General features: G+C 42.6%; 1 protein-coding gene across 3 annotated transcripts in view; it reads left to right on the top strand.

The window, feature by feature from the left end:
- VSNL1 (visinin like 1) overlaps positions 1–26964 on the top strand; it is a 105019-nt gene that overhangs the window by 52340 nt on the left and 25715 nt on the right. Inside the window, exons 2-4 of one of the 3 annotated variants that reach the window (XM_063314785.1) lie at positions 9432–9599; positions 10221–10283; positions 11602–11768. In XM_063314785.1, coding sequence (XP_063170855.1) covers positions 11607–11768 — 162 coding nt within the window. In that variant the 5' untranslated portion in view covers positions 9432–9599; positions 10221–10283; positions 11602–11606. The remainder of the gene's footprint in view (positions 1–9431; positions 9600–10220; positions 10284–11601; positions 11769–26964) is intronic. The other 2 variants (XM_063314794.1, XM_063314775.1) reach the window with 2 other exon arrangements.

A 26964-nucleotide genomic window follows, 5' to 3' on the forward strand; every position in this document is an offset into this window, starting at 1 on the left:
ACGCGCTGGAGGAAGGGATGCAGGCGATGCGGGCGATGCTACAACAGCTGACGGCAGCGCAGGGACCCCGCAGTGGAAACAGCGCAGAGGCACCCCCGGACGAGCGGCGGCGGGGTGAGCGTGGCAGCGGCGACAGCGGAACCCGGCCCAAGGAGCCCACCCGATGACCGGAGGCGCACCGGGACGAGAGACGGAGCGGATACCCAGCGGACGGTGGCAACTACGGCGGAGCCCGACCCCAGGAGCCCACCCACCGATCGGAGGCGCGCCCGGACGTGAGACGGCTGGACAACCTCGGCGGCGGTGGCGGCGGAGCTCGGTCCCAGGAACCCACCCGACGACTGGAGACGCACCAGGACGAGAGGCGGAGGGACGACCCGGCGTACGGCAGCGGCGACAGCGGAGCCTGGATCCAGGAGCCCAATCGAGGGAGAACGCCCCCCCCAGACGACGGGTCGACGGACTTGCAAGGAGACCCAGAGAGAGACACAAACACCGCAAGAAGACTGGAGACAATCCGACCCGCATCAGCCCCCGCAGAGCCCGCTGCATGGCACAGAGGGCACCGGGAGCCAAACCAGGACAGCTGCCAAGGACTTTGGCATAAAGCTTGATGGGGACCCCTCTAAACTCTCCTTTTTCCTGACAAACGCGAGGTACTACCTCGAGGAATGGGGTCCCTGTTTCAGAACTGAAAGGGGCAAAGTCAATGCCCTGGCCATAAAGCTGAAAGGTTGGGCCGCCGATTGGTACATCCAGTTGTGCCAATCAGGGGCCCGGGCGCTGCAGGACAGCACGGAATTCCTGCAGGCACTGGAGCTGCACTTCAGGGACCCCCTGGAGCAAGAAAAAGCAAAAAGGGCGCTGAAAACACTCAGACAAAGCCAGCGCTCCGGGGCAGAGTATGCCATGGAGTTTCAAGCCCTAGCTGGAAAAGTGGACACCTGGTCTCAATCGACTCTGATTGAGAAATTCAAACACGGACTCAACTTAAACGTTCTCCGGTGGGCACTCTGCCGCGACAACCCCAACTCCCTGACGGAATGGATCCGGCTGGCGGGGGAAGCAGAGGACACCCACGACACGTTCCTCCACGCCAAGAGGGAAACGCAGCAGGCGGAGGCAGTGAGACCCCCACGCACAGCTGCAAGGCAGGGGAAGGTGAGACCCCAACCATGGAAGGAGGAACGGGACCGGCGCTTCACTAAAGGGCAGTGCTTCACGTGCGGAAAGGAAGATCACAAAGCAGCAGCATGCCCCAAATCGACACCCAGAGAGAGCCCGAGGAGGGCACAAACCACACCAACCCCAGCGCCTAGAAAGCGACCAGCAGCGAAGGGGGAGTACCGACGCAGACACTTCCCCTACAGCTCAGAGGAGGAGGGAAGCAACCCCGACGAGCTGACGGGAAACGACAACCACCTGGCCTAAGGGGCGCTGAAGGACAGGTGGAGGACAGTGACAGGCGCAACGACAAAGGGGTGAGTGAGGAATGCCCCACCCTCTATGTCCGTGTCACCCTCACCCATGAGGATAAAACCGAAAAGGTCTGGGCACTAATTGACTCAGGCTGCTCTAAAAGCCTAATGCACCCAGGCCTGGCAGCCGCACTCAACCTCCGCTGCTATCCACTTCAGCACCAATTGGTGTTCACGCAGCTCGATGGATCTGCAGCGGGAGGGGGCCCGGTCACCCAAACACTGGAGAAACCGCGCTAAGGCTCGGCAGCCATGAGGAAAAATTGGCTTTCATCGTGGCACCGGTGGGGCAACCCCTACTCATACTGGGGATCCCATGGCTCGTGCAGCAAAACCCAGTCATTAATTGGAGAACCAGAGAGATTAAGTTTGCTGACGGGCGTTACCAAGCACCTTCAGGGAACAGGGTCCCCCGAGCGGCCATGGGGGGGGCAACGACGACTGCGGAGCACCGAGAGACGGGACTGCCAGAGGGACTGCCAACCAAATACGCGGATTTCGCTGACGTTTTTGGCGAGAAAGAGGCGGACAAACTCCCCCCCCCCCAGGAAAACGGACTGTACCATTGAACTGGTCCCGGGGGTACCCCTACCCAAACCCAAAATATATGCCATGACCCAGCGGGAGCTGGCAGCATTAAGGGACTTTGTGGACAAAAACTTGGCAAGAGGTTTTATCGAGCCTGCAAACTCTCCAGTAGGAGCGCCAGTCCTCTTTCGTGAGAAAAAGGACGGGTCACTGCGGCTCTGTACAGATTACCGCGGATTAAACGCAGCAAGCATTTCAAATAAATACCCCCTACCCTTAATAAAGGACAACTTGTCCCACCTGGCAAAGGGTAGGGTATTCTCTAAACTGGACATAAGGGAAGCCTATTACCGCATACGGATACGGGAGGGGGATGAGTGGAAAACTGCTTTCAACTGCCCATTGGGGGGCGTTTCAATATAAGGTGCTCCCATTCGGACTGGCAGGAGCACCGGGGGTATTTATGCAGTTAATTAATGAGGTCCTGCGTGACCACCTTTTTAAGGGGGTTTTGGTTTACCTCGACGATGTATTGATCTACACGGAAACGGAACGTGAGCACGAACGCTTGGTAAAAGAAGTGCTCAAGAAACTCCGCAAGGCAGAGCTGTTTGTAAAGCTCTCCAAGTGCGAGTTTCATAAGAAACAAATTGACTATCTAGGGTACAGGATTTCAGCTAAAGGAATAGAAATGGACCCAAGTAAGGTCCAAGCCATACTGGCGTGGGAACACCCACGCACGAGGAGGCAACTTCAAAGCCTCCTTGGATTCACTAATTTCTACAGGGGGTTCACGCCAAGGCTGGCAGAGACTATTTTGCCCCTAACTAACCTGCTTAAGACTAAGGGCTTGGGGGACACGTGCAAATCAAGAAACCTGGGGGCGCTACTAAACTGGACAGCTGATTGTCAAACGGCATTCGAGAGACTAAAAAACCTCTTTACAGCTGAGCCAGTGCTACAACACCCCAACCCCACCAAGCCTTTTGTGGTGCAGGCAGATGCCTCCGACTTTTCCATCGGAGCCATCCTGCTCCAAAGGGACTCCGACAACCACCTAAAACCCTGCACCTACCTTTCCCGCAAATTCTCCGAAACAGAGCGGAGATGGCATGTATGGGAAAAGGAGGTGTTTGCAGTAAAGACAGCTCTGGAAACATGGAGGCACCTGCTGGAAGGGGCCACTTGCCCCTTCGAGGTCTGGACAGACCACAAGAACCTGGAGGCACTCAGCACGCCAAAATGGCTCAGCCCGAAGCAGATGCGCTGGGCTCAGTTCTTCAGCCGGTTCAATTTCACGCTGAAATTCATACCGGGCAAGAAGAACTTCTTGGCAGATGCCCTCTCCTGACGGCCACAGGACGACACGCAAGCCTCCGACATCGTGGGGACAGTATGGACAGAGAAACAGCTGGGCTGCCCAGCTGTCACGCGCAGCCAGACAAGGAATCAGCGCACGCCAGCACGAACGACAGGGAACGATCGGAGCCGCCGATCAATTTCACCAAACTGGCAACAAAGACTCACACAAGCACTACAAACAGATACATGGTTGCAAAACAACCGACACCATGTATTTTTCAAGGACAGCATCGCCTGGAAAGAGAAAGCCTTGTACGTGCCAGAATCACTGCGGGGGGAAATCTTACACAGATCGCACGATGACAAAACGGCGGGACATTTTGGGTTCGTAAAAACCCTGCACCTAATGAGGAGGCAATTTTGGTGGCCTAACCTCAGAAAAGACGTAAAAGACTACGTAGCCAACTGCCCCACATGTGCCACCACCAAACGGAAAGGGGGGAAACCCCAAGGACTGCTACAGGCAGTAGCCAGCCCCTCCCGCCCATGGGAAGAAATTTCCATGGATTTCATTGTGGACCTCCCACCCAGCCAAAGAAAAACAGTGATATGGGTGGTAAAAGACTATTTCTCAAAGCAGGCACGCTTCATCCCGTGTGCAACTATCCCCTCCGCACAACAACTGGCACGCCTGTTCCTAACACACATATACAGGATCCATGACGCCCCCTACAGGTTGGTGACGGACAGAGGCACACAGTTCATGTCAAAGTTTTGGCGGGAATTTTTAAAACTAATCGGAACCAAGCAAGCACTGTCCACTGCGTGGCATCCACACACGGACGAATCTACAGAGATCCTAAACTCAACACTTGAACAGTTCCTGAGGGCATTCATAAATTACCAACAGGACAACTGGGTAGACCTACTACCTTTTGCAGAGGTAGCCTATAATAACGCGGTACACCAGAGCACTGGCCACACCCCATTTAAGGTGGTCTACGGAAGGGACTTTGTACCGATACCAGAATTGCCGCAACCTGAAACCCCGCCCTGCTCACCTGACGACTGGGCGGCACAGCTGGCAACAACCTGGCCAATCATCCAAACGGCCCTAGCAGACGCACAAACCACGTACAAAAAATATGCAGACAACCACAGGGCAGAGGCACCGAACTACAAAGTGGGAGATAGGGTCTACCTCTCCACTAAGTTCATAAAGACCTCACAACCCTTGAAGAAACTGGCACTGAAATTCATCGGACCCTTCAAAATCACACAGGTAATCAACCCAGTTACTTTCAAACTGGAACTGCCCTACAACTTGAGACGGGTCCACCCAGTATTTCACTGTGCACTACTGAAACCAACAAGCACATCCAAATGGCATACGGAAGAACCTCCGCCCCCACCCGTAATGATAGACAACCAACAACATTTTGAAGTAAAAGAGATACTGGATTCAAGAAAGCAAAGAGGTAAGCTGCAATACCTCGTTAAATGGAAACATTTCCCACACCCAGAGTGGGTCCAGGCACAATATGTCATGGCAAGACAACTAGCTAAACGGTTCCACGAGGCATACCCAGAGAAACCAGCACCATAAGAACATCTTTGGGGGGCAGCGTATCATGACCTCGTTGCAAGGCACAAAGAGCCTCACAACGTAGATCATAATCATTAGGAAATAGAGGAAGGAGATAATTAAACCAGGGATTAACACAAGCACCCGAAAGCACCCACGCCCCGGACCCATAGACAGCTGAAAAGAAGGACGTCGGAAGAATGGAGATAAGCTGCACCTGGTGCCCTGGAGGACACAACCGAATCCGGGGGACAAAGGGAGACACCGGGAAAACGCCCAGGCAGCCATCAAGGGTCCCATCAAGAGGGATCGGGACAATGCAGGGTGGAGGAGCCCGGGGCACCACAAGAGGGTATAAAAGGGGCACCTCCACACCACCACCCCCGTTCCCGTTTTTCGTTCTGTCAGCCATCATTCCAATAAACCAGAAATCCTTAATACCCATTAAGTGAGTCTGTGTCTTATTGCGAAGCGAGACTGACCCTGACACCAATTCACACCCATCTTCTGTTCTGGTTTTCCAGTTGTTTTCTTACTGCTTTTGAAGGCAGGCTGGGAATGTGTAAGGAAAAGGTGAGCTGAATCCATGTGAAAGCTCCACCAGCACCACCACCCTTGCACTTTATTCTTCCTGCTAGTTTAGGAGGAGTGTGCAAAGCAGGCAAGGCTTTGCAACTCTGTCTTTGGTCAAGGTCACAGTGATTCTTGCTTAACTAATTCTCTGGCTAGACTATGGATGCATTTGCTATTCCCTGCTCCTTTCATAATCTCCTTTGCTCCTTTTGACTTCCCACATGCACAGTCTCGCTGTTTTATGAGAGTTTTTTTTAAGGGTTGCATTACTGTCAGGAAAACAGGCAAGAACCATGCTGAGCTGCAGTTGCACTCTAGTTTCTTTATTATTCCTACCCTATACAGAATCTTGCCAGACTAAAGGTACTCTGATCTAAATGGAAAAATACTCCTGTGACTCCTGTGAAGGTGGGGCCAGCCTAGCTTTCTTTGCCGGCCTCCCAATGCTTCCCATGCTGTGAAAATGCTTATCTCCCTGGAATGCGCTCTCTCTCCCCCCACAGCTCCAAGATCCATCACAATTACAATTTTAAATTTTTCTATAATCTTTGGCAAAGTTGGGGTTCCCCAAAGCATGCAAACTATTCCATTTTTTTCTTTAGTGGCTCTTAGTTCTAATCCTGAGCTACCTGGGAGGAGTGATTTTTGCAAATCCCTTTATCCTTCTTATCAAAATAATATAAAAGGGTTGGAAGCAAATCAGGTATAGTGGTTAAGATGTTTGATTAGGATTGGATTGTGTCAGATTCAAGTCCACGCTCAGGCATAAAAACTCACTAGATGTGAATTATTGTGGACAGGCCAGCCTTTTCAAGAAAGTATTGCAGCCATTGGATCAGTCTAGGCTGTGAAAATATACTTCAAGCCACATGCCATCTGGGCTTCAAGTGACAAACAGCAGTCCAGACTGCTCACCTGCTGCATTAGAGGGAATGCAACCCCATCCAGATTTAGAGACCTATTCGGTTCCTGGACATAAAAGATCACAAGCCACAGGGCATTCACCTTGCCCAGTATGTCGGATATTGTCCGACCCATTACAGCATCCAGAACCTATTGCGACATTTATATTGACTCACCTGACAGAGGACAGGGAGAAATAGAGCTATCCTCAGCTTAATGATGAAATCCAGTCTCAGTCTCCAAATGACCTCATCCAGCACCTTCATATATAGTAGCTATAAAACTGGGGTATTGGAATGGACTGCTGTGGGGTGCCCCCAGCCCAGCAGCCGCAGGGCCAAGCAGAAACCTTTCAAACTCACATCTAGCAGGAGGAGCAGAAGAACAATATTTCTTTATTCCGGTGCAAGAGTAACTTGCATCCTGGTGCAGATAGGTTGGCACAATACTAAAATTGTGTGTGTGTTGATTTATTTATTGCCTTTGAGTCAAACTTTACTCCTGGCGAGAAGTCCATGCAGTTTTCTTTGCAGCATTTTCAGAGGTGGTTTGCCCTGGCTTCCTTCCTAGGGCTGAGAGAAAGTGACTGGCCCAAAATCATCCAGCTGGCTTTGTGCCTCGCAAAACTAGAATATAGATCTCCCTGCTCCTACTCCAGTACCTTAACCATCAGACTAAGCTGATATACCAAATTGTTTACTCAGAAGTGAATCCCAGTGAGTTTAGGAGGCTTACTCCCAAGTAGATGGATCTACGGCTGTTAGAACCCTTGCTGCCCCATTATTGGAAACTGTAATGGCTCCTTGAAGATAACAGTGAATTGCTGTTCTTTTGGTGAAGAAGCTCCATTTTTCATTTTCTTTGCAATAAAACTAGCAAGCAAATCTGTTCTTAAGCTGTTTTAAGGGGAAGACCTGCTCTTAACAGTTTTTCCCAGAGCTGTGCGTCTCCACTTTGAAGAGCCTTCATTTCCAAGGCGTACCCCGTGCCTTGGGTAGAGCAGCAAGACTTCTGCTGCTTCCTCTTGAAGGAAGGGAGGCAGTTACTGGCAACTGTTCTATTCAGTCATGTTTTTGCAGTCTTTTTTCTCTGTCAAGTGTGAGAGCAAGGTTCCTGTTTTACATTAATCATTTTTCTTCTTTTCTTTTCTTTTCTTTTCCTGGAAACCAAGAATTATATATGAAAGGGACCAACACATGACAGCTTTGTACTACTTCTATCTGCTTTTCACGCTAACATGAGTATAAAGAAAGGCAGTCTCAAAAGAAGGCCTCAGAACAGTGAACAGTGCCCAGAGGTTTGTCAAGAGTTGCAGTTGTTAACAGGGCACAGCAGAGAAAGCTTCTTCATGAAAAATAACAAGAAAATTGGCCTGTTATCACATTGTGCAGAATTCAGTCCTGTTGGGATGTTCTCTCAGTGTTTGCTCTGTAGACTTTGCATAAGTTTGGGTCAACATTTGAGAGCCTCCATCCAGTTTGTAAATGTGGGGCTCTATTTTACATTTGAGAACTGCTCATTTTACCCATTCCTATGCTCCAAAACTCTACTTTTTGCAGAAACACCCAGAAAAATTGATGCTAGAACTTTTGTAAATGATACAGGACAAACTCACAGAATGCTTCTTGCCCCAAAAGGGTACAAAGGAGAGGTATTCAGCTGTTTTGTTCTCAGCAGAACTCACAGTCCAGTATGATCATAGGTGTACAGTTGTTCTTCCTTTATAGAAAAATTAAAAGTTTAAAAATTACCTGACCTTGAATGTCATCTCCCCCTTCTGTAACTGGTAATCCAAGGTCTTTCTTATTCAAAATGATTGAAAGGATGGATGGATGGATGGATACACATACACATTCAACTTTCAAACTGCATATTCCATGTATTTACCAGTTAGCCATAAACAACCTACACAATCTCAGCCTCAGACCTTTCCCCACCAATCTACAAAAGCAAAATTAATAATATTGTAAAGGTTGCAGCAGGATAGTGGACGTATGGTGTTTTGAACACTGGGAAACACTATAAAAACATGTTTTTTTCTAGTTTTGTCTAATGACTAATCAGGGAGATACTTCACATATGTATAAATGTGATGCATCATTTCCTCCTCATGAAAATCTCAGCCCCATGTGTAACTCCCCAAAGGGTTCTAATGTTAAAGAATATAACAATCTTTTTATTCTCGGTTCAGCATGAGACCTTGGCCAGATGGCTAAGTGAATCTAGGGGGACTCTCCAGAATAGCATTTTCCTACCTTAATATCTTCCAAGCAGGACAAATGGTAGTCTCTCCTCCTGTCTTCCTCTGCCCCATGTTATCCTCCCAATAATTTTGTGATGTAGGTTCAAAAACATGCAAATGTGAGTCGGTTAATAGGTACCGCTTCTGTGGGCAGGTAACGGCGTTCCATTTAGTCATGCTGGCCACATGACCACGGAAGTGTCTATGAACAAACGCCAGCTCTTCGGCTTTGAAATGGAGATGAGCACCGCCCCCTAGAGTCAGACACGACTGGACTTAATGTCAAGGAAAACCTTTACCTTTACCTAGATTAGGTTAAGAAATAATGATCAAGATCACCCAATGAACTTCACAGCAGAGTGGGACTATGAATCTGAGTATCTCAGATTCTAGTCAATTGTTCTAATCACAACATCATACTGTGCTGTGTTCCTTATTTATGTTGCAGAGATTTTATAACAGTCATGGCAGTGATAGCACTGTAGTTATTAAGATTACTACAGTAGCAGGAAGAAAGCTTGTACAAACCTCAGTACAGGATTTGGCAGCTTTTCAGTGGTAAAGCCAAAGGGTTAATAATAAAGGCAAAAACCTTACCAAATCAGGTGGCAACCTCACACCCAAGATCTTAAGTGAAAATTGCTGAATTCTTATGACAGGTGGTGATCTTTTGAGATTTTTGCCATTATTTTGATTGTGATACGTTTGCCATTTAGGAATGAAGTATTGCTGTGTACTAATGTATCCAAGTCAGTACCAAAGTTCCAGTTCATTACAATGTTCTGGAATGATCTCATTTGTTTTTGTTTTTTTCTACAAGACTGGAGTCAAAGTTAATCACACAGCCTTGATATAAATTATGTCATCACCAGTAAACTCATAGCTGCAGTATCAGTCTGGAATTCTTTTTCACTTCTGTTGCCTATTGGTTCCAGAATGAAACAGATCAGTAGATTTCAGAAATTACAGTTCAGATTTTGATCAGAAGGTAGGGTATCCAAGGTTTTGTTTATTTTATGCCCAACTTTTTTTCCCCAAATAAATGCAATATAGTACGTTTTCCCAATTCCCCATTAGCAGTATGTTCAGAACAATGCTATAGGGTACCACACAATTAGCCTGTTTAATCAAAAGTACTGTATAAATACCATTCAATGGATACAGATCCCAAGTAAATTTGCATAGGATTCTGCATTTAGAACACTGGGCAATCAAGTGTTCTGTGCATCTACTATTGGCAGAATACAGTGGAGCAAACATTATCCTAGAGTAGCCACCATGAACCACAACATTTTTTAAAAGCAGTGTTATCCCAAGTATGCTTCCAGCAACAATTCTCATTGTCCTGTTGACTTTTGTAAGATGAACCTCTGAGTAGACACATAGAAGTTTGACCTTCAATCATCAACTTCTTATTCTTAGCACAGGTTTTTCCCAAAGCCATACAAGCTGGTCCCATAATTCCTGCAATTTATCTGGAGAACACCAGGATGGAGAAAGCTATGTGGCTATAACCACCTGTTAGAGAATAATGGGGTTTCTTTATGATTTTGCAAACTGTTTGTTTGTTTGTTGTAATAATCACCAAACCTTATTTAATTTTTTTAAGCCCATAGGTAACAGCACCTAACTGATCTTGTTGATTTCAAAAAGCTAAGCCAGTTTTCACCAGGTTGGTACTAAATGGGAGACTACTAGGAAATTCCAGGGCTGTAGGCTAGACTGGGAATTTGGAAAAAAAATCCCAGAAGGAAAAAGAAATGCCAAAGCACTTCTGTCTTTTCTACCAAGAAAACTGCATGGATGCGTCTTGCATCTCACTAGGGGTCAAGTTCAATTCAAAGAAGATTTTTCCTTTACTTTAATTCTTTTATGCTATTTATTTCTTACGTTCCTTAATAGTATCCATTTAAACATTATATTCATATATACATGTATTTATGATGGCTGCAAGTAAGGCACTAGTGTCATGGAAATGAACCCGTTCATTGTAACAATATAAAACAGTGCATGAAACCTTGAAAGGTGTTGGGATCCATTTTATGATAGACTAGATAATCCATGAATTACAGTTTTCTTATTCTCATTAATTAAATCTGCAATGAGAAATCTTCGGATTCACAGCTTGGTAGAAGCTCAGAACTGCTGCATGGACTGTAATTAACGATCTAGTTTTGATAATAAAAGAAGTAGTGTTTGAGAGGAAGATGGAAGAATGAAGGGGTATAATTATGATTGAGGATTGTATGGAGCAGGGCTGCTCATCTGGCACAATTTTCTGCATTCAAGTTGAAGAAGGCAGAAATGGTTTTGTTTTACTGATTCAACAAATACAAGGGAGTGAATGCATAGGATTACAGCTATCTTTTTTTATATTCAAGTTTTTAAGGAAGGCTGTTACATTAAAAGCTATTGAAATCCACAGAAGCACAAAGATTCTTGGTGTACGCAGTGGAAAGGTGTCATAATCTGGCTAGACCATCTGCAAGGGAACTAGCTAAAAGAAGCAGCTGTCTCGTTATTATGACTATTTGATAGAGGGTTGCTATGTTTTGAGAAAGGCAAGGGAACCAAGATATTTCTTTGACACGATGTTTTAATGTTGAGATGTAACTGTGCATTGATTCTGCCAATGTTCAAGACACGTTTTGTACTCTGAACCAGCCACTCTTCAGGCACTCCGGGGGAAGATTAAATAGCCATAAACTGTAAGGATTTTGTACATCAACTTTCAGCTAAATTTATAGAATGGTATTACTGTCAAGATCTCTGGTGTGCTGATTGTTGTCAGCATGGCATGGATGATCTTCTTCCACCTCTGGAAGGCATTTGTTTGTCTGCCATAACCAGCTGTGGGAAAAAAAATTACCTGGGATTGATATCCAAAGGTAGCTTTAGGAGGTTGGCTCCAAAATAATTTCAGTGATTAAATGCTAGCCATCCCTTAGTACAAAAAACTAATAATAATATTTCCTTTGGTTTTTTTTTAGGCATAATGGGGAAGCAGAATAGCAAACTGGCTCCTGAAGTGATGGAAGATCTGGTGAAGAGCACAGAATTTAATGAACATGAACTCAAGCAGTGGTACAAGGGATTTCTAAAAGATTGCCCTAGTGGAAGACTGAACCTAGAGGAATTTCAGCAGCTTTATGTAAAGGTGAGCTCACAGTGTGTGCGTGTCATGCCTCATTGATAACATGGCTCAGAACTAATCAATCGGATCCTTTGTGGTCCAGCTACTTTGAGCAGTTTTTTGAAAGCACCAGTATCAGAATCAATGACAAAACTTGGCTTCTCTGCTATTGATGTCATTTTGTGATCCCTCCCTCCCTCCCTCCGTCCCTTCCTGCCTTCATTTTATAATAAATACTTAGAGGCTGCCCCATTCAAGAGTACTCATTTAGACCCTTTAAAAAGTGGGGAGGACACCCAGCACGTGCTAGGCCACTTCCTTCTTCTACTCAACACAAAAACATGTCAAAGAATTGTTAATGAACAATGAAGAGACACCACAATTTTAAATATTCTTTCCTCCCTTCTGTCTCATGTTGGGTTTGCTGGAAAACGTTTTGTAAACATTTGTGTGTATGTATGGAGAGGGAGAGAGAGAGAGCGCGGGCAACCATATTTCTTGGGCTTTTATGCTGCTTCACTGGTAATTGATTCTAAGCAACATATATGCTCTAATTATCAACAAACCCCCTTGTCCTTATTAAAATATGTGTTGATGAGTAGACTGTACTCTTTATTTTCAAAATAATATAACAATTGTTCCATTCAGATTAGATCAGTTGATTTTGCCCTTGGGGTAAATTATTTTTATATGGAATTTTTTTCATAAACTAGCACTTTTTAAAGGAGAGAAGATAATGGGAGCAAGAACTCCCAGAACTGCCTGTGAGCAAGGCCAATAGAATTGAGACCTGTAAACTGGAGAAAGCTGCAACGAAGGATCACAACCTAAAATTGAATGAATTGTGCCTTCAGAAGTCTATTTGTACAGATAAAAAGGCTTAGTATCTTTTTTTCCCTTGCTGGTTAACATTTACATTAAATGTTTTTCTTATACGATCCTTATGTCTTTCCTCACTCTCTCCTTTACTATTGATCTCTCACATGTGCTTTTAAAAATAAATACCATTAAATAAAAACAATGTCAATTGAAACTGTGCATCATGCAAAACACAGAGAAGTGAACTAAAGTGTCTCATCTAATTTCTACATACCTCCACAAATCCACTTAAAATAGATGCATTTTTTCCCCCAAATCTCCCTCCCACATATATGCTGACAATTCAGAGGCTGTCTGTTCTACCAATTCTTTGACTTACTTCTCTTGGTTCACTGGGGACTTCCAGTGCCTGAGGACCACCACTCTAGCAATTAAAATGACTTCATTAGCAAAGTCAGCATGGGATCCGGAAACAACTAAAATACAGCCAAATAGGCAAAGATCCTGAAAACTTGAAAGAAAAGCTGAGAATCAAGTTAACCCAGAAGCAAACTTTGGTCCGAGTGGAGGATACTATTAGGCAGATTAACATCAGCTGAGTTTAGATGGGCACTAAGGATCTTTAGCCCCAGCAATGCCCAGTGATTGCTGTAATTGGAGTCTGAAAGGGAGCGGGAGCCTAATATTTTCCATAAGCAACCATTTTGGATATACTGTATATGGCACAGCTTCAGATCCATGCATGTGGGCCATGTCACTTTTCACTGAGTTGATGCAATCTTCCATTTCTAGTTTTGACTAGTTAAATTGAATTTGGGGGAGTGACATCCAGGTTGATATAAATGCATACACCCAGTTTACACAGAGTTGCTGAGCAACGCTTCAACTGTCATTGCACACAGTGGAACAAGAGAGCCGAAATTATTTCTGGATCGTCTGGGAAGTTTTCAAAACAAAAGTTGGATGTGAAAAGCTGGTCATGCTAAAGAATTCCAGCTTCATCTTAACTGGTTTGCTGCCAAGGCAAATACGTTGACTGCAAGTAAACTTACTGTCCGAGTATGGTTCACATTCTAGATGCTAGCAGATGAGAGCCAGGCTATCTCATAGACCTCACTGTAGAAAAATACTATGTGCAAGAACAGGGCAGCCTAACTATGCTGGATCACTGCTGACACCAAGAGAAGGAATAGATGTCGTCTCTGTATCGGATATAAACCACATTGGGCTTCATGGACTCACCTGGTAGCACAGTGGTGAAATACAGATGGTATCGGGTTGCAAAGTCTTTGAGATTTATTATAATCACTGGTAATTTTAGATGTTCTGAAACTGGTCAGTTCAAGTCTTTGTTATAGTCATCGGTAAAGGTAAAGGTTTCCCTTGACGTAAAGTCCAGTTGTGTCCGAGTCTAGGGGGCGGTGCTCATCTCCGTTTCTAAGCCGTTAGAGCTGGCATTGTCCGTAGACCCGTCCGTGGTCATGTGGCCGGCATGATGACACGGAACGCCGTTACCTTCCCGCCGAAGCGGTACCTATTGATCTACTCACATTTGCATGTTTTCGAACTGCTAGGTGAGCAGGAGCTGGGACGAGCAACGGGAGCTCACCCCGCCGCGCGGTTTCGAACCGCCGACCTTCCGATCGGCAGCTCAGCGGTTTAACCCGCAGTGCCACCACGTCCCTTGTTATAGTCATAGACCAGCGTAAAACTGGCCTGTTATTATACATATTGAAAATCCCATTCTTAACATTTAAAAACTTGGAGAGAGGTCAATTTGATTGCATGCTACTTTGTCATATTTTGTCATTTTTATAGTCTAATATTATAAAATATAACAATATGTTATATTACTTAAGCTAGTGCCTTACTCTAACTATCATGCTTCCTTAAAAAGGCAAGTTCTCATGAAAGGGCATGGTATTTTTCCTAGCTGCAGGTGTCATGCTTAATAATTTCCACTATTTTGTTGTTATGCTTTTGTTGAGCTACATTTAACTCTGATTCAGTCAATTTTTCTACTACTTATGGATGGTAACCCCCCTATATATTTATGATGAAGCTTATTTTTATGAGCAAAACTTGTTTTATCAGAGGCAGACTTCCTTCTTCATTAAACTAAATCTGGTATTTTGTATGGTAACAAATTCCAGAGGGCTTGTCTGTTGAGTAGAAATGGTAGGGTTTTGTGGCTCCCTAAAGACTAGCAGACTGATTGCAGCATAAGTTGATGGGCTGGGCTCTAGTCCACGAAAGCTTTTAACAAATCTGTTTTTCTTTATGCTGCCCCAAGACTGCTGTTTGTGTTACAGCTGCCCCTCCAGAAGACTAATAAAGTCAATTTGATTATACTTCATTGTATGAAAGCACAGAGAATGGGTGATGAAAGCTTTGGAGCAGTGTTTCCCCAACGTGTTACAAAATGCACACAGACAAATGGAGACGTGCTCAATGCAAGACTGAAATTAGGGTAGAGGTTTGCAGTGAAGGTCTCTGTAACAGCGTCAGCCAGCTTGGCTGAAATAAAATAAAGTTCCTTTTTCAATTGCCTAAATTACAAGTAAGAGTCAGTTTGGTGTAATAGGTTAAGGCATCAGGCTAGAAACTGGGAGACGGTGAGTTCTAGTCCCGCCTTAGGCACAAAGCCAGCTGGGTGACCTTGGGCCAGTCACTTTCTCTCAGTCCTAGGAAGCAGGCAATGGCAAACCACTTCTGAAAAACCTGCCAAGAAAACTGCAGGGCCTAATCCAGGCTGTCTCTGAGAATCGGACATGATTGAATGGATTAAAAAAAAAATTCAAGCACACTCATAAAATAAGATTAGCATCATTAAGGCTCTAGACTTTCAGTGTCCATGAAAACCATAATGAAACTAGATTTGGCAGTCATTTTTTCAACTTCTAGCTACATTTCCTTGACTATCAGGAGAACTAGAAATCTAAGGTAAACTTGTGGCATTTGTGGAAAAGAAATGTAGAAAGAACCACCAAGCCATTTCTCCAAGGTTCATAATGAAGTACAAGATAGTACTAACAATTACTGTTGCAAGTATTTCATAAAAGGAAAGTGAAGTACTTCTTTCAAGGTATCCTTAGGCAAAGGATTGGTAATTTTTAGTCTGTGAGTATACATACAGTACTCCCATTTTTTGTCCCTCCAGAATCACTTTTGCACTGCATTTTGGTGGACAAGTAAAAACAAGTATCTTACCCACCTGTTTTTCTCAATGTTGTTTGGTCTTAACTCAAACTGAGGCTCTTTTCTCAATATATCGATGTAATTTAAATGGATGTTTCATAATTCACTGCAGTGAGCTGCTAAGGGTTATGTTTTCAAAGATAGGTGGCCATATACAGTAAGTCTTATCAATCAATCCAATAGTTTGTTCCTTTTTAAATTCCAGGTGGCAAGCTGGAAGTAAGGGATATGCAGAGACCCTTAAAAGCTCGATTAATCATACTTCCCCAGTCTTCTTGGCTGATTATATGGTTTCAAATGAATAAAATAAGTAAATGGACAGTGGTGTACCTAACATATTTGACACCCAGAATGGATCATTTTTAACACACTCTTTCTTCATTGCTGAGAGCCAGTTTGGTTTAGTGGTTAAAGCGTCAGACTAGAAACCAGAAGACTGTGAATTCTAGTCCTGCCTTGGGCACAAAGCCAGCTGGGTGACCTTGGGCCAGTGGCTTCTCTCAGTCCTAGGAAGAAAGAGAGAAGGACTCTCAGTCCTAGGAAGAAGAAACTGGCAAGCTACTTCTGAAAAATGCTGCCAAGAAAACTGCAGAGGGCAGTTGCCAGGAGTTAAAACTGACTTGTAGGCACATGTTTTTTAATTCCATCCCTGCTGTGCTGTTGCCAACTGCCAAACAGTTGATCAATGTATGGGGAGCAGCAACCCAGCTCCAAACCCACTGCTAGCCTCCTTGTGTCTTCAGAAGCACCACTTATTGCCTGCACCCAGGGCACGCCACCACCACGCCACTCCCCACTTGGCACACCATGGTAAATGGGTAAAAAGGCCTTCTGTGGTTAACTGGGATGAGTGGAACCAGTGGTCCCTAAGTGGGTAGACAGGATCCTTGGATCTCCTCACCCAGCTTCCTGTTTATTAGACTGCTGTCCCAGGAAGCAACAGGTGGTTGGGTCCATGCTGTAATATTATTTGCTGAGGAAGGGTATGGGGTCCCTGCTGTCCTGAAGGAGGTGGTAGTATATGCCCTCCTTAAGAGGCATTCACTGAATTCAGCTGTACTGGACACTTTTCATCCAGTCTCCAACCATCCCTTTTTAGTTGAAAGGATCGTAGGGCTACAACTTTGGAGGAAACTGATCCTCTGGACCCCTTTAAGTCAGATTCAGGCCTGGACATAGTATCAAGACACAATTGGTCCCATTGGTTGATGACCTCTGGTACATTTGGGACAGGGATAGTACAATCATCCTTGTTCTTCTTGATTTCTCAGAAGGAAAGAAAGATAGAAGAAGTGAACAAGTATAGATCCAGAAAGAAGAAAGAAAAAAAAAAAGAAATATTTAAAGAAGCAACTTCTGATTTCTTTGCAGCAGTTACAAACAATAGTTAATATTGTTTCTGCCCTCCCAAATTATATAACATAGTTCCCTTCTTCTCATATACAGCCCTTTTTAATCAATAAATCCAGAATCACCAGTTCATTTTTATCCATTTTTAGCAAAAAGTCTATAAAGAGTTTCTAGTCTTTTATAATAATAGTTATTGCTCCTTCCCTAATGAAGCAAATCAGTTTAGCCATTTCTGCAAGTTCTGCCATCTTCACAATCCACTCTTCCATTGTGGATATTTCTGCATTTTTCCATCTTTGTGCTGCACATTATCTATAGTTTTATAATGAAAATTACTTCTAGCCTTGTGAAGAATAAAAAGGAAAAAGAAGAAAGAGCATCATAAATAAACAGACACAAAATTATGTCAGATATAACCCAAATGAAACAATTTCAGATGTTGTCAAGGATTAAGCATATACTTATTTTCCTATTGAAATCAGTGTGACAATGTATGCTTTATTTCTTGATGTAATGGAGTTCAAACTATCACAACATTATTACAGCAATGTTTTCTTTGTAGAATTATTGAATATGCCTGTTACACAATAAGAAGGATAGAGGACACCTTTTTAGAGCCTACCAAGGATTCATTATTGGCAGTGCAACATTCTGGCCTGCTTTTATGTAGCTTCCTATAACACTTCTGTTTTCTCTCTCAAGAACCTCCTACTCACACGAAAAGAGGGTTTTGTGCCAAATACTTCCTGGCATAGTAGGCAACAGCAGTTGCTTGTGACCTTGTGGGTTTTCAGGAGCCAGGAAAGTGTTGCCTCGTGCCACGCTTGCTCAACCAGTATCTTATTTCCAAAAATGTGTCTTTACTCCACATAGCCTGGAGACATTCTTAGAAAATAAAATTGAAAAAGGTGATAGATCAGTGCAGCGATTTGTTTGGAAATGCATACCTGCCCAGAAGAATAAGACAAAAATAAGCTGAAGTGACAGAAAATATCTAAAAGGTTGAAGGGGTAGTTTACCTCCTGGTAGAAGAGTGTTTCACTTCAATTCTCAAGGAGATCATTTTATGAGAATTCTCATATCATGCTTTAAGAGTTAAAGCCACTGGTTCAAAAAGGTGGGAGAGACCTCTCCTTTCCCCATTACACTTCATACCAGCTGCCTGTGTAGACTTCTGGACACCCTTCTACTCCCAGAATTCCCTAGCCAGCATGACCATTGCTGAGGATTCTGGGAGTTGAAGGTCCACATAGTTGGAAGGCAGTTAGGTACAGGATGACTGCCACATACCAGGCTTTTTAAGACCAACCAATAGCTGCCATCAACTACATAATTTAAGGAGCAGAATTACTCAAAATTTTGTAAGCAGTGGTAATCTGCACTCAGAGAATCATTGACCAGCTTGACCAAATTTCTTAGGTAATGACTCAATTTCACTCAGGCCTTTAGAGGCTCGTAAGCCAGGAATAAGGGAGTTTTATGAAGGAGCTGATAAGTTGTGGTGCTGATTTGCTGGGTTTCAGAAAATGTTGTTTGGCTGATTGTGTGAAGCTGTGTCATTTTCTGGCTGAAAACATACACATTTGCTTGTTTGATGAGCACTTGGTCTAAGCCAGTGTTTCTCAACCTTTGCCAGTTTAAAATGTGAGGACTTCAACTCCCAGAATTCCCCATCCAGGCCCAAGCACATAGTCTGAGAAAAGGGGCTCACAGCTGCAGCTGACTCACTAATCTGGTGATATGCTAGTGGGTGGAGCCACATTGCTCAGCAGCTTAGACTCAGCCAACACCCTTTAGAAAGATGACTGGGAACTGGGAGTTTGTAACTAGGGAAACAATCAAGAACAGAGGAGTTTTGTGAGGGAATTTAGTGGGGATAGGATAGGATAGCTCAGCTCAAATCCTGCCAAAAAGGAGATAAGGAGGGGAGCAGTGATGACTTGTCCTGTGTGTCATGTTTATCTTCTTACTAGAAGAGTATCATAATTCTACCTTTCTAGCTCGTTCCTTTCTGGAAGAGGAGATGAAAGGACAAGAGACCAGCTTTTCTTCTTTGAGATCCATCAGGGAAAGTGAGGGCACACAGGTAGCCCATATAAGTAGCATTGAGATACAAATAAATATTCAAATAAATACTGTCTAAAAACCTTTAGGTTTGGATATGTAAGATGCTTATGTAATACTCAAAGAGCCTCACAATTTAGGAAATTTATCTGCCTGATCAAATATGAAGTGCTGTCAGCTCTTTTATTATTTCTCTGCAGGCAGTGATCTTGCTTGCTAGTCGGTTACAAGTGTGTTTCAGGTGCTTTGTTTAGTGTCCTGTTAACTCCCTGAGGAAATCCCTAGTGTTAATACTGGGATGGTGAAATTATTTCAGTAATGGAGCACTATGAAATTTTAACTACAGGTTATGACTTCCCTAGAGAATGCAGTGGAAGAAATGACATAAAGGTGAGGAGCAGAGATTTTCCAGAACACACAGAAAGAGGAAGACAGCACACTGGCAAAAGGAAAAAAAAAGATCTTAAAGTTTGATCTACTTACTAAGCATAAGCTTTCATGAATTAGAGTCCATTTTATCAGAAGTATGAAGTGCCTTTGGCAACTGGCCATCATACATATGGAGAGGAGAAAAAGAAGGAAACATGAGGTCAGATGTCAGGAAAAGCATCTGAGGTAATTCAGTTGAAATTTAGACACCAAGAAAGTAATGTGTTGCAACTTTATCAGAGCTGTGGGAAAGGTGCTTCAGAACCTGAGGAAGCACAATACTGATTCTGGGCTTAGAGGCTGTTGTGGTCTGGATGGGGAGAAACAGGGTCAGACTCAGCCCAGGCAAGGCAGAGGCTGTTGTTTCAGAAGTCTCCTGATTCCAGGACTGTATCACCTTTGACTCTCAAGGCACTTGTGCTGTCCCAAGAGAAAGAAGGCACACAGTCCTGGAGCCCTCCTCGACTTCATTGAGGAGACACTGAAATTCTGTTCATGTACTATGTGGACTAAAGATGACTTGCAACTAAAAATAGGACACAGCTATAGAGGCTTGTTGGCAGATTGCTAGGAAAGCCTTTGGCCCAGGAGAGATCAGAAAAGTCACACACCAGGCATTTCTATAAAAATAATTTTATTTACAGAAAGCAAACATATTTACAGGCTCTCAGTGAGAGCTGCTTAACTCTCTACACACCTACACAGAAGGGAAACTGAAACTAAAACAAGTCCAGGCAAGTTCTTCCCCCCAGGTGCAAAAATTAACATCCAAAAAGAGGACAATTAAATTCAACCTCTTCACCCACCAAAATGATTAGTTACCATAGTAACCTTAATCTGTAGTAGAAAACATATTAACAAGGCTGACCATGCCCATCACTCTCCCCACTCTCCCCCTGTGGAGGAGGGGCCCAATGAGGTTCTATTCTTAAGACCCAACCCACAGCAAGCTATCAGTGCAAACTTGGACCATAATAAAGTGGGAGTCAAAATCACTCAGAGTTCTGTCCTTGCATTCAAACACAGTTACAGCTTCTATTCAGCCCACCTAGTTGAAGACATGAAGATTTTTGGAGAAGAGGGAACAAGGCAGATGGGACATGAGGATATAGGGGTCAAAGTCAATATGCATGGTTCTTTCCAGTATCTAATTTTAAAGCCTCATCCATCCAGATAAATGACTTAACAAGGCTTTGAAGAAGCAGTTTTTCCTTAGTGTGTTTATAGCACTCTGATCATCTCAGATAGATCAACAACAATTATGCACTGTCACAACTAGTTTCTATCCTGATACATACAAAGTGCATTTGAACAGCATCAGTTAGGCTGGTGTCTTATTAATCATTAGGCCAGATAACTTGTATAATCATGAAAGGCAGTATTGAAAGTCAGGTCATGTTTCTGCTAATCATAGACTGAACATTTTAGCACCTTGGGATATCTTTATTTTTCTTGAAATAAAGCAAATTTCTCTCTCTCTTTGTGTTTCATTAGAGTTTGCATGAACTGCTGTATTTTTCTCAACAGAACCACTGATTACAGAGCTGCTCCAGTGTACTTGGTGTGCAAATTTGCTCTCTTAATTATATATCTCAAGCATGACAAAACAGCAGTGAAGAAAACATTTGTACTGGAAGATTAGGTAACTAAAGGTAGAAGTGGAGTACAAAAGGAAAGAATGTGCTATTTCTCTTTCATGAATAAATTACAATGGGTGTTTCACTAATTTTTACAAACTCCTTGCTGCTTGGGGATTTCTGTCTATTTCCATTGGAGAACTGCATGGAAAATTAAATCCAGCTATCTCTTTCAACAATAAATAACAAATATCAGAAGCTGAAATACAAATTAACCATTTTAGGTAAAGAGAGGTGCTAACAGTAAAATCTAGGGAAGTAAAAGGTAAAAAAAGTCTGTAAAAAAAATTCTGAGTCTATTAATATTAACCCAATTATGGCTGTAGGATAAGATAAACATACAATAACAATCCTTATGATTATATATAATTATTATATATGATTATGATTATAAGTGACCAGATCACTTCCAACTGTAATTTGATGTGATTTTTCTGGGGTTAAGATAAACAAGTACAGTTGCCCACCTACCATTCTTAAATTAGTCAAAATGGACCATATTTGCTTACTAAACTTTTGGCAACTCAAGGACCTTAAAGACAACTCTGTGACTCTAGTAATGGTACATGCGCATTCTGTGCATATCTCACTCCCTGCAGAGTCTGCTATCTGCCCTCTTCTCATGACCTTCAATTGAATGCACGTTGCTTATGGTCTCATTTACTGATGCTGACAGTAGAGCCCTTTGACACTTGGAAATCAAGAATCTTCTCTCCTAATGCTTTCATTAAACAGAGAACAAGTTGCTGGATAACTCCTTAATGGAGTAAAACTCTGTATCGTTTATGTTGTACTCACCATGACTCAGCTATTTATCTATTGATACGATTTTCAAATTAGATGAAAGATCAGAAGGTCCTCTGCCACACGTTCACAGGCTGAATGCAGCTGATTTCTGCTGAGCATATTCTCTGGACTTCTGTGGCAGGGGTGGTAATGTGGGCCTTCCAAATATTACTGAGCCACAATTCTCATTATTGTTCACCATTGGCTACATAGGCCAGGGCTGCTGGGAAATGTTCACCAATATTTACAGTTGGCCACCCCTGCTCAAGAGAATCTGCTCTGTGGTTGGAGCAGGAGTGAAGTCTTAGTACTTTGTCTCTTGCAATACTTGTAGATCTGTAAGTGAAAGGGGAGAGCTGACATTTAAATGATAAGGACACATCCCCTGGATCTCAGACTCACTTATTGCGCTGACCATTCCAAGTTGTTCAGTGGCCCATGGGATTGTTCAACAGAGAGTAAAAGATTCTGCTAATAGCAACTGGATAAAGGACTTATGGTGCACTGCAGAATATATTTACTGTAGTAATTATTAACTTGGGAACTCATGCCCAGTGTACCAGTGGGGTTACACATCACCCTAAGCCACAATGTGGTTTGATTTTGACTTAGTTTGTTGTGTGAATCCAGTCAATTGTGGCTTATTCCATAAACTATGGCTAAATAAACCATAACAGTACAATGAGTGAACCCAGTTCATGGGGGTGTTCAGGGATTTAAGAATGCCTGTGCATAATAACTAAGCATTAGTTGCTGTTAGTCAGCCATTCAGTTTATTGCCATCTCAAAAGAAGAACAATTATGTGCATTTATGAATGCAGATACTGTCTGATGAAGTTATGTAACTCAGGTATTATTTAGACTGAGATTCATTCCACAACTTTTGAGGAAGAATGCTTTTTCCCCCCGTTTTTTTAGGCTGTTTCCCACATTCTTATTTAAAAAAAAATATGTTTCCCCTAAGTTGTAATCTTAGAGATATTTCAACATTTGCACTGCAGTTTTTTTCAAGTTCTGAGATACCTTGAGGTTTTAGAGACTTAAATGTTTTCAAGAGTTGGCACTGATTTCTCAGTAAATAAGCACTGATTTTTTTCTGCCTATGATAATAGAAAACCTGCATAGGGCTTTATTTTCTCAGGATTCACAATGTGTAGCAACTGCCTAGAAACCGGGAGACTGAGAATTCTAGTCCTGCCTTAGGCAGGAAAGCAGCTGGGTGACCTTGGGCCAGTTACTCTCTCTCAGCCCAACTCACCTCACAGGGTTGCTGTGGGGAAAATAGGAGGAGGAAGGAGTGTTAGGTATGTTCTCCACCTTGAGTTATTTATAAAAATAATAAAGACAGGATAGAAAATAAAAATAATAAAATAAATCTTTGACATGTTTATTAAGCAGGAAGTCCCTTTGATTGCATGCCAATATCTAAGCCATCATATGGTTCCATTTGGTGAACCATAGTGGTCTTCATGATGGTATTGTGGGCAGATGCCATTTTCTTCTTAATGTCTAGTAAAAAACAAAAATAAAATTCAGCAACATGACACACTTCTTAGAAGGATTATCAGAGTTAGGTAATACTTCCCTAAAACCAACATTTTATTTTTAAAAAAAGAAAATGAATTAAGGTTTATATTCAAGAATCAGGGAAAGAAGGAGATGGGAGAAATCTCTTGAAAGATAATGGGCTTTGAATCTTTAAAAATGGCAGTATGTAAAAGAGAGAAGTTCAGGAGAACCCCCAATTGTGTTTTAAATAACAGCATCTCTGTCTGCTCCAGTTGACTCAAATATCAGATAACTGAGTAAGCATTCTGCAAGTAAAATTGGTGCCCTACTGCCATTTCTCAGTGCTTCATTTAAGCTGCTAAACTGGAATACCCTTGGCCTAGCTACCATTTCAGGGAATTAAGCAAAGCAGAGAGATGGCTTTTTTTGCTCACTGCAAAAGCAGGTACTGGTTTTGCCCTTCTCCCATGGATCAACTAGAGGGTCTTGTTTGGCTCATGGAAACTTTGGGTTGTGATGAGGCACTCAGGCAGCATTAAATTATTTCTGAAGTATGGATTTGAGATATGAAATATGTGGATGTATGAGAGTGTCCTCTGCCTCCACCCCTTCTGAATCTGATTGTCACCAAGTAAAATAAAACTTCCCAGATCCAAGGTCTAGGGCTGCCGTATCTGTACTGTAAAAGTCCAGATGACCCCTACGTGGCTGCCAAACGTTAGAGGTTTCTGTACCTCCTTGTTGTCATCCGACAGTCCATCTAGTTTATCTGCAGCCCAGATATGGTAGCTCTAACTAAATGATTTACCAAAAACTGTTGGCCACAAAGATGTGTAAATTCTCTGAAAGTCAACTTTAATGTGTTGCAATATTTCTATATTTGCATTCCAGATAAAGAGGAGTTTTGTGGCACTGCAAGACTTTGTAAAAGTCAAATAATTATGCAGCACTTTCTTGGATTGTGGTACATAGGGTGAGAAAAACAAACACGTAACTTAAAAAGTTGCAGTTTCTTTAGTTTGTTTCATTTTCCAAGCCATTAATAATAATAAAAATAAATATTTCCTTCATGTGGCAATTGCACTTCCTCACAAACAAGATTAGGTAATTAGACCACATAAAGGGATAATGAGTTTATCTTTAAAAAAAAAAACCTTAGCAATTAACAGGAAATTAATTACAGCAATTTCCCCTCTCCCCCGAATTCTGAAAGCATGTTCTTCATACTTGGGGAGATAAATTGAATTCTGTCACCTGCTGAAGATTTTAACTCAAGGCTATTTTGTTGTTTGCTGGTTAATCCATCTGCTGATTTTATCTATAACTGGAGATATATACGTACATAGCAGTAAGTTTATTTCACTAGCATTTATCCCAGGCAAGCTAGGCATGGAACTGACTCAAGAAAAGGTTTACCTTTATAAAATTGTACATGATGCACCTTTAAACCAGAAGACATTCTGCACTGTTCTCTAGGTGGGGTAAGGTAACTGTTGTCCTCCAGATCTGGACTTCAAATTGTACAAAAAAAAAAAAAGGATTTGCCATGCTGATGGGGTTGATTATTGCTTTTGAATACAACTGGAGGAGAAATTTTGGGAAAGACTTTAAGACTATGATTCACTAAAACAAGCCAAGATCAAACCTTGGTGGGTTAGTTCAGTGAAATCTCAGAACAGCAGATTAGTTTACACCAGGAAGCCACTCTGGCACATGGTATGGGAAGAAAAGTGTCCAAGTACATTTGTTCTTTTAATGCGTATCTTAATATTCCTTGTAGTGGCACAATAAATAAGGTATTTGTAGAAATCCAATTCTGCCTCACAGAACCAGGCACTGTTCATTTATAGTCCTTCAGGTATGCATGTAAGTATTTTACTATGATAAAAGTACGTAGTTATTCTGACTTACATATCTATAAAACCAAGGGGTTCTAGCATGCCATCATTGTATTTCTCCTGATCAAAGATTAATTATATGATAGACCTAGATATGTAAAATATTCCTCCCTCCCTTCCTTTTGCCTAAGATAAAATGTTTGACAAAATATAATTTATTTGCAGACAAGTTGACACCAGACACTGAAAAGGTAATTTTAGCTAACCCCAACAGATACAAGTAGATATGAGCAGACATACTATACTCTTGCATGGGTGGAAGAGTTAGAAAATGGAGTGTCCTGTATATGGACTAATGTAAAGAATAGTTGGATGGGCTGAGATACTGGAAGATATCTTTAAGTTTTAAAAAAGTCCAGATGAATACCAAATGTGGAAGTAGAAGAAGGAATGCTTAGCCTCCTGAAACAGGCTATTGATTCACTATGACTCCTTTTCTACCTAACCTCATCCCTGAGAGGTCAGCATAGTACTAAGGGACTTTGTAATGGATGGTGAAAACTTAGCATCAGCCAACACCTTGAACATATCAGGAAGATCTTCAAAGAGTTTTCCCTGCTTTCCCACTTCCCTCATTCTCTTCCCCTTAGATTAGAATGCTAATCTTTGTAACCACTTACAAAACTTTAGATGTTCAATTTTATAATCTTTTAATCAGTTAAGTAAAGAAAACAACAATGAGTGAAATCTGGTCTGATTCTAGCCCTTACTCAGAGTATGAAGGAGTGTAATCTTGATGTGGACATGGCATGGCCACGCCTGATGAAATGGAGTATATTTGCTTCAGTAGAAGGCAATTCTTGAGGTGATGAGCTGTCCCAAATCAATGGATAGAAAAGTACCAGTCCCTCGTGGGGACAGTGATAAATCCAGAGGGTGAAAAACTGATAGTATCCAGTCAGTAGGCAGAAAACCATTAATTCCCCAGGGAGATGTTTGAGTGGAGATTATCAGATTCATCCCAGCCCTAGGTAAGGGACAGCAAATATAATTATATGTTGCTTGAGTGAATGGAAACAAGGAAATGGAAAGCAATCTTATCTCACACAGTTCAGATAGGAAAAAGTTAAAGGAAAACCCAGATCTGATCTGTCATAACATCTGTCAGTGTAGCATGGGCATCCACGGGGTGGGGCGAGCAGCATTGTATCTGGTATGTACTACTGTGCAACATCACAACCTAAGTATGAAAGGGCAGAGCTTGCAATGTGATATCAATCATTTTGCCATTATGGTGGCTAACTGTGAACAGCTCTGCAATCTAGATAGTTGGCAGAAACAATCAAAGCCAGGTAAATAGAAGCCTCAATTCCTCTGAAATCCGGGATTAGAAAGGCAGGAAAAAAATGTAACAATCTAATGGAAGCTAGACGCTGATCAGAGTTATTTTTGTGGAAGATGACTTGAGCTCTGGCACCTTTGTTATACTGTATTGTACTTTCTTCTGTTTTGTTCTACCTTTCTGCTTTGTGAATGTGTGTCCCTGTGTTTATGACTGAAAGTGCAGTAACTGAGATACCTTTTAAAGTC

Source organism: Candoia aspera, chromosome 1, assembly GCF_035149785.1.
Source record: "Candoia aspera isolate rCanAsp1 chromosome 1, rCanAsp1.hap2, whole genome shotgun sequence".
Classification (NCBI taxonomy): domain Eukaryota; kingdom Metazoa; phylum Chordata; class Lepidosauria; order Squamata; family Boidae; genus Candoia; species Candoia aspera.